At 36.6% G+C, this 8,828-nt stretch overlaps 1 protein-coding gene across 1 annotated transcript in view; it reads right to left on the bottom strand.

Annotated features, from left to right (window-relative positions):
* Window positions 1-8,828, bottom strand: part of TBL1XR1 (transducin (beta)-like 1 X-linked receptor 1) — a 165,579-nt gene that overhangs the window by 20,850 nt on the left and 135,901 nt on the right. The window contains exons 6-9 of the mRNA XM_006892190.1: window positions 8,734-8,824; window positions 7,158-7,221; window positions 6,963-7,060; window positions 5,845-5,905 (exon numbers count right to left, since the gene is read on the bottom strand). Coding sequence (XP_006892252.1) covers window positions 5,845-5,905; window positions 6,963-7,060; window positions 7,158-7,221; window positions 8,734-8,824 — 314 coding nt within the window. The remainder of the gene's footprint in view (window positions 1-5,844; window positions 5,906-6,962; window positions 7,061-7,157; window positions 7,222-8,733; window positions 8,825-8,828) is intronic.

Below are 8,828 nucleotides of genomic sequence, written 5' to 3'. Positions count from 1 at the left end.
GTTCAGTGGTGAGAATCTTTGTCTTCTTGATATTGAGCCTCAGTCCATACTGAAGGCTGCAGTCCTTGACCTTCTGCAGTAAGTGCATGAGGTCCTCCTCAGTTTCAGCAAGCAGGGTTGTGTCATCTGCATAATGCAGATTGTTAATAGATCTTCTCCTCATAGAGCTCGGCTTCTCGGATAATCTGCTCTGCATACAGGCTGAAAAGGTATGGAGATAGGACACATGCCTAGTGTACAACTTTCCCAATTTTGAACCATGTGGTGTTCCCTTGCTCTGTTCTGACGACTGTCTCTTGGTCCAAGTATAGGTTTCTCATTAGCACGATTAAATGCTCTGGGATTCCCATTCTTCTCAGAGTCAGCCACAGTTTGTTATGATCCACAGAGTCAAAAGCCTTTGAATTAAATTTATCTGCCCAGATACACTATGGTATTACTTGGGGCAGAACAAGTTACAAAAATGTTAAAAGGCTAAGAAAACAAAACCAGCTGTGTCTTCAGATTGATAAAATATCAAACCAAACAGAGTAGATGGGTAACTGCAATATGGTTATATGATTGATGTTTTTCATATGCCTCATCCCTAAACTACAATGGTTATAGGTTGACCTAATCTAAAAGCACATATCCTTTTCTATTTATTTTTATAATAGTCTGAAAATTCAAGTGATCTAAGAATGCATCCCTAACAAAAAAAAAATGTCTTTTCATGTAAGTGGTATGTGAGGGGTATGACTGTTATTACTGGTCTTATTTTAAACAAGATAAAAGGGGTTAGGAAAAAGTTAATTAATTTGCCCAAGGTTATTCAATCTTTTGAAATCCTAGAACTAAGATTATAATTTCTCATTAACCCATAAAAACTCTAATTTAGAAAGAAGAAACCTATGAGGAGAGAAAAGGGTTTATTCATTACTCATCTACTTCTTATGCTTTATGCTAATGTGTACACAGTTGAATACATAGTACAGAAATAGAAAATAAGTAAAAATGCATTGAAAGACTTCAACTTCTAACTCAGATGGAGTAACAGAGACCAAATTTACCTCCTTCTCCAAAACTACTAAAATAAATAGCAATTTAAGACACTGGGCATTACAAAAGGAGAACATACAACTATTGCAGTAATATGGGAACTATAAAATTTTCCTTATGCTGTTTATAAGTTTACAATTTGGAAAGGTTTCTAGATCATGGCAAAGGAAGTCTGTCAATGGAAAAAGAAGTCCTGTGTTCAGGAGGAAAAACTGGAATTCTGAGGAGACCAAGAAATTGTTCACAGGACAGTGCACCAGAGAGAAGCCAGCTACACAGATATTTCTCAAAGACAAAGTAGGTCCCTATTTCTGCATTTAACTGAGCACCAATCAGCACTTGTGTGTGTAAAAAACCTAGTGGAAACAAGGAAGAAAATCACTCAAAATGATTAGAAGGAACAATGCCAGATATTCAAGACTAGGAATGATGTTTTTATCAATCAGACTAGAAAACCTCATGATCACTGGAAACTTCGGTAAAACTCTTCTTCAGCTATGGGAAACAATCAGACCTTCACTAGGGGCTATTTCAATGACACCGGACTCAAAATCAAGACACATAAGGATCAAATTCTTTCCAAAGTAACTTAACTGAATTTCAAAACAAAGTCCACAAAACTTCTAAGAGTACAGAAATATCTAGCAATTAACAAGGTAGAATTCACAATGCCTTCCGTCCAATCAAAAGTTACTGGGCAAAGAAAAATATAACCCAAAATTCAAATTGCCAAAAGCTGCCCTAGAATAACAACAGACATTAGAATTAGAGGAGGAGAACATTACACTATATATACCATACAGGTTTATATTACTGTATGTATGTGGTGTGTGCACTATGTGTGTATATTGTATGTATATGGTTATTACACTGCAAAAAAAGCACAATTTGTGGACTAGAAGACCTAATTCAAATATAACTGAAAGGGGAGGAAAGGAGTTGGGAGAATATGATAATGAGTAGCAATGAGTTGGGGGACAACTTCAGGTGAAATTATTTGTATCTATTAAACAAAACAAACAAACAAAAAAAAAAAATCAAAGCTTCAAATGACCAGTTTTTATGACATTGGTAGCTCAGCCAAAATTGAGCCACTCAGGACCTTACTTTGGATTAAATGGACTCATGTACACAAAAAAATACTATTTGTAACACAAAGCTAGTACACACGTGTTGTTGTTGACTGCCTGAGTCAAGCACATCTCATAGCAACCTAATGAACAAAGGCCTGAAGCCCCTCTACAACTATCAGCATTTATCAACGTTCACTGAGTTTCCGGAGGCATGTTATTTAGAAAGTGGATGCCACTCCTGCTTTCAAACCTGTCATAGTATGTTATTGCTGTTATGTGTTATTGAGTTGCCTGCAATGTACAGTGACTTATGTACAGAAGCTCTGAACCCTTCCCTGACCTGAGACAGTCTCACTAATTATGACACTCCAACTCCCATTGCCCCAGTTACTTTATCAATCCATCTCACTGGTGTCTTCCTCTCCTGTGGTGTCCCTGTCCACCCTTCCAGGCATGATGGCCTTCTCTAAGGGCCAATCTCTCTTGGTCAAGTGCATAAGCTAGTTTGCATAAGCTAGTGCATAAGTTTCAAGGCGGAGCTTCAAACTCCTAGCCTCCAAGGAGAGACAGACCTATTTGTTTTCTTGGCAACCCGTGGTATGCTCAAGACTCTTCCAGCACCACAACTTGAAGGCATCTATTCTTCTTCTGTTATCCTTAGTCACTGTCCAACTCTCCAAAGCTTAACAAGTAACTGAGAAGACCATGGGATGGATTAGGTGCACCTTTGTATCCAGATTGACACTCTTGCTCTCAGCATCCTGAAGAGGTCCATGACCAATTTTCCCAATGCAATTTGTCTTTTTACTTCTTGATTGCTGGTGTTAGGAGTGTTGACTGTGGACCATGCAAGCTGTAACTGCTAACACCCTCTATTTCTTCTCCATCTGTCATGGTGCTGCCAATTGGTCCAGTGGTGAGAATCTTTGTCTTCTTGATGTTGAGCTTCAATCCATATTGAAGACTATATAGTCCTTGACCTTTTGCAACATGTTTTTCAGGTTTTCAGTTTCAGCAAGCAAGACTGTATAATCTGAGTACTGTAGGTTGTTAATGAGTCTTCCTCCAATCTTAATGTCCCACTCCTTCTCATAAAGACCTGCTTCCTAAAAGATCTGTTCTGCACACAGATTGAAAAGGTATGGGGAGGATGCACCCCTGACGCATTCCTTTCCTGATTTTGAGTCATGCAATGTTTCCTTGCTCTGTTCTGAGGACTGCGTCTTGGTCCAAGTATAGGTTTCATACAAGCACAATCAAGTGTTCTGAGATTCCCATTTTCCTCAAGGTTACCCACAATTTATTGTGATCCACAAATTCATATGCCTTCACATAGTCAATGAAACACAGATAAGACATTCTTCTGGTACTTTCTGCCAAGATCCATCTGACATTGGCAATAATGTCCTTAGGGCCAGATCTCTTCTAAACCCAACCTGTATTTCTGGTAGTTCTCTATCAAACGTACTATTCAAGTCTTTTCTGGATACTCCCCCCCCCACCCCCCGATAATCTTAAAGAGGATTTTGCTAGTGGTGTTGCTCAATAATTTCCACACTCTGTAGAGTCACTTTTTTTTTGTAATGGGAATAAATATGGATCTCTTCCAATCAGTTGCCCAAGTAGCTGTCCTCCAGATTTCTTTGCACAACTTGGTGAGCACATGGAGGTCAGCATCTGTTTGTTGAACTACATCGACTGGTATTCCATCAATTCCTGGGGCCTTTTTTGTTTGCCAAATCCTTCAGAGCAGCCTATACTTTGTCCTTCATCAGCACTGTCTCTTCCTTGTCTTGTTTCTTGAAATAATTCTTTGTTAGCCAATTTTTTTTTGGTACAATGACTCTGCATACTCTGTCTGCTTCTAATGATTCTTAAGTCATTCCTTATTTTGCCCATAGTATCTGTAAGGATTGCAATTCATGGCTTGAGTTCATTATTTTTTTCAGCTTAAGAAATGCTAAACAAGTTCGGCTCTTTTGATTTTCTGACAGTACACAGTAGATGACAGTTAATTTTGCCCCACACTCACTTCAAGTTAATAGCATTCCTATGAGGTAGGAGACTTATTTGTTGTTGTTGTTGTTATGTGCCGTTGAGTCGTTTGCGACTCATAGCCACCCTATGCACAACAGCGCTAAACCCTGCTCTATCCTGTGCCAATCGCACGGCCTCCAACACACCCATCCCGATTACGCCAGTCACCGAATCAATCCATCTCATAGAGGGTCTTCCCCTCCTGCGCCGTCCCTCCACCCTCCCAAGCGTGACGTCCCTTAGAAGGCCTTAAAAATTACTGTAAAATTTATTCAGTATAATCTTTTATGCTTCCAGAAAAAAAAAACAAAAACAAAAACCTGTATGTAATGATGCTAAATTGTTTTATAGTCCCCAGTTGCCCAGATACTACAGAAAAATAGTTCTGCACCTTATTTGGCTTGTTGAGTCACACTAAATAGAGAAAGCCACCCCCCTCCACCCCCCAAAAAGCGCAATGTCAGAAGCTGTGTCATTGGATACATGAAAAGGATGTTACCAAAGATTGATTTCTTTTAAGTCAGTCTCCAAAGCAAAACTCCTCCCAATTGTAACAAAACCTTTAAAGCAGCAGGCTACATTACATACATAGCCCTAAAACGACTGTTTCAGTTTGGGTGAATATTCTGGAAAAAGCAGTCATTGTTGTGTGCCCTCAAATCATAACTGACCCATAATTGACCCACCAGTGAGTTTTCAGAGGCAGTTAACCCATGGAGCAGTTACTGGATTCAAAACAAATGCCTTTGAGATACAACACAGTATTTTACCACTTGGCCACCAGTGCTCCCTAGTAACTCTAGTGTAACTGCTTAAGAATTCAATGGCAAAGAAATTAGCAAGACTTCCCATGGAAATATATATCAACGATAAAGCAGGGCTCATCAGGTTTATGATATTATGCAACAATTTTAGGAGACTGAACATTCTGATGGAAACAAGATATGAGAATATTTCTGCAATAGTAATATTCTTAAGGGATTATGACGATGATAAAGCAAATATTTTATAATGAAAAAAATAATATTAAAGTATTTCTTAAAAAGAGAGAATTTATGCTCCAATAAACTAGGGAAACCTTATATACACATGAGGAATGATTTAGATACAGCAATCCAAACTGAAACAATACCATTCAAGTTTGTAAGGCTTTCTAGCATATGCCATATACATAATTATCCTCGTTAAAAACAATTATATACAGGTAAGTGAAAATGAGCTTCCAAAAGGTTAAGTGACTCACATTCAAACCCAGATCTTATGATTCAAAAACCTATAGTTGGTTTACATTGTATAATCTCATTAACTGCATCTGTTTGCAAATGCTTTCTTTATGGTATATGTTATAATCAATGTGTGAGGATTCTCCAACAATTACAGAACAAACCAGGAACCAGACTGATACTCAGTGTTTCAAGATTTTTAAAATATATGCTGTTTAAGGTTTAATTAGAAACAGAGAATAAAGATTTAAAAAAAACAAAACAAAACAAAACACACAACCCTCTGCTGCTGAATCAATTCAGACTCAATTCAATATTGAACAGAATTGTTCCAGAGGGTTTTCTGGGCTTCAAGCAAATCACAAGGTCTTTTCTTCCTCGAGAATGGTACAGTTGGTTGGGTTTCAAATAGTCAAACTTTAGGTTTGTAGCTGGCACCCTTAGTGAACAGAAGAAAGCTCCATGTAATTTACCTGAATGGAAAGGAAACTGTTGTTTGGCTTCACCAGTATGTGCGTCCCAAATAATTGTAGTCTGAGATTAGGGAAAAAAAGACAAAAGAATTCACTATGAGGTTAAAAAAGAATCTTACCAATTTTAATTTTTCCCTGGTGATTTTTATCAAACAAATCACTTCAAATAACACATTACTGGTTGTCTAAAAAGTATGGGGCATTTTCTTATATTGAACTCTATAAACTCTACAGTCCCAAAAGGGATTAAGCTATCAGTCTTGCTTTAGAAACTCTAATAAAACAGTTTCACAGCTTTTTATGTAAGATGACACAATCTTGATAATAAAGCTAGTTCTCAATCATGGAATGTTTATGAAATAAAAGATCAAAAGGAATTTAACTTTGACAATGTTACATCTTTTCTGTTATATCAAACTATAATACAGAAATTGAAATATTCTCAATTCCCTCAAGCATTTATTCTTTTACTAATTTTTCTGACCTACAATAGCACTATATAGACCCTGCAGTGACTAAGGATACAATTATGGCTAGGCCTTTGGTCTTCCCTTCCCAGTCTCCTTAAAGTTTATCATACTTGAACCACTCAAATGCACACAAAGACTGAACTAATTTCTCATCCTTCCCTTTTCTAACACCTCACTGTGCTAACTCTCCCTGTTAGCATGTCATTTCTCAGTTATATTTTGGTTGCTAAAGTGGTAAAAAATGGAGGAAATGGGTCCTGTTTTAGTTGTATCTCACCATCTTTGTTCAGTGAAAATAAGTAAGAGTCAGTGAATAAAGTGACTCTAGGATATCCCATGGAATTATTCCCCTACAATATTTACCTGTGCAGTAAACTATAAACTTCAGTTTGATGACAGAAGAATATACGTCATTATGGCTCAAATTATATATACATATATATATATAGTAAAAAACTAAAGAGGAAGTGGAGGTAGAGTCACAGAGATGAGGGGGAAAGGCATTGTAATGAACAGACTAAGGAATGAGCAAACAGAAAAATTTAGGCAAGCATTTTGTCATTATAATTGATTCACATTTCAACTTTCCAGATGTGAATGTTTGATTTTTATGACTAACAGAGCAAGAATTATTGACAATTATATTACCTTGTCTACTCCAGCACTTAGGATGAAATTTCCTTTCTTATTCCATTTTAATGCAAATATAGGGCCTTTATGCTGTCCCAAAGTACTAGCAAGGTTACCTAAAATTTAAAAAGAAAAACATTAACTTTATTTAAAATTTTGGAGCAAAAAGAAAAAAGTCACATCAGCAAGTTAAAAGGAAAATGGTTCACTTACCATCTTTAGTCCATATTCTGGCAAATCCATCATATGAACCAGTTGCTAGAAGTGTACCTTCACTCTATCAGAAAAACACATTTCTCTCAATTATACAATCCAGAAGTATATTTAATTGTTCTTAAACTATTTCATGTTTGAATCCTAAATTAGCAGACCCCTGACAATCTCTGGCTCAGAACTTCTAGTCTTGGCTATCAGCGCCTGCCTACAAATGCCCTTCTGGTTAGTGTCAGAGACAACACTGGCATTAACAATTCTGAAGCAAGAGCAATAGCATAAGGCTCATGAACACTAAAGTTCTGCTACAGTCTCTCAGATTCACAGTCAAGGATAACGGAAAGATGGTGGGGTGAGGATATTAAAATCAGTATTATAATGACTTAAATAAAACTAGTTGGTTAAATTTTCTGTTATTGCACTTCTAACTTAAAGGCACAAGGTTCGAATCCACCAGCTGCTTGAATCCATTCAGTAACATAAAGCCTTCTTGCTAACACCCATACTATTTAAAGGAAATGCATGACCCAAATCTTATTAAAAAAATCCTAGTTTTAATTATTTAATGTTTTCTTCCTCACTGTATCAACAGTTTTAAAAATGAAATACATAATTAAAAATTTTAGATGAAACTGCCTTTAAAACTTAGATGAAAATGACTTTAAAACCCTGAGTTCTGTGATAATTCCATAAAATAAAGAAGTTCAAATGGAATAATGATCTTCCAAGACTGACCACATTCCTTGGAATAAGATCTGGAAGAGCTTCGGAAAGCTTCACAAAAAGTTGGAGCAAACATCCTAGAAACAAAGTTGGCTACAAGGACTGTTTCCTCCAGAATTCCCTACTAACAGTGAAAGGGGACAAGTAAAGATAGATCCAAAAAAAGGCAACAAGGAACATAGCAAATGATAAAAGTACTACCAACTGTACAACCATTAAAGAGAAAGATAAAGAACTACTATGGAAACACAAATGTTAACTACAGGAATAATGGAAACAAGGGAAGGTGGAGATTAGCTACTTGAAACTGAAAGGATAAAGCCCTAACAGCAATCAAGCAAAACTTTTTTGTCAAAGTAGCCAAGTTATCCCAGAAAAATATTCTATCTACCTAAATCCATACACAAAAGGAAAGAATTCTGAAGATCCCTACAGCTCTAATAAATCTTGGAACTAATCAAGACTAATGATTGCTAATGAACAGGCAACCAAACAGCATTTTCATTATTTCACAAATGAGAAAATAACTTTATAAAATTTTCTTGGACTTTTTCTAATTCCTATCAAAGGACTTAGCTATGGACTTAATACGCACCTGTTAGTACACTAACTATTTGTAAGAAGACCCACATTTCTTCAAAAATCATCGTCTTACTTAATTATCTATGAGGAAAATTATGTGCAAGGTGATTAACAATGTTATCAAGGACAACTCTTTAAGACTAGCCTAGATTTAGAGGTGGGATGCAGAGCATGCTATTTTTATAAGCTACGAAACCCAAAAATATTTTAACAAATACATAAACCCTATCACTTGCCTGAAACATCCAGCATAAACAATGTAGATACTCACATTCCAATCTAGAGATGTTACATCCTTATTGCTTGGGACATCTTGCCCTCCTTCTCGTATACAATGTCTAAGTACTAACTGTGTGGAACCACTCG

This window comes from Elephantulus edwardii, unplaced genomic scaffold, assembly GCF_000299155.1.
Source record: "Elephantulus edwardii isolate Elephantulus edwardi_28Jun2011 unplaced genomic scaffold, EleEdw1.0 scaffold00112, whole genome shotgun sequence".
NCBI lineage: Eukaryota > Metazoa > Chordata > Mammalia > Macroscelidea > Macroscelididae > Elephantulus > Elephantulus edwardii.
This window is presented reverse-complemented; position numbering and strand designations above follow the sequence as displayed.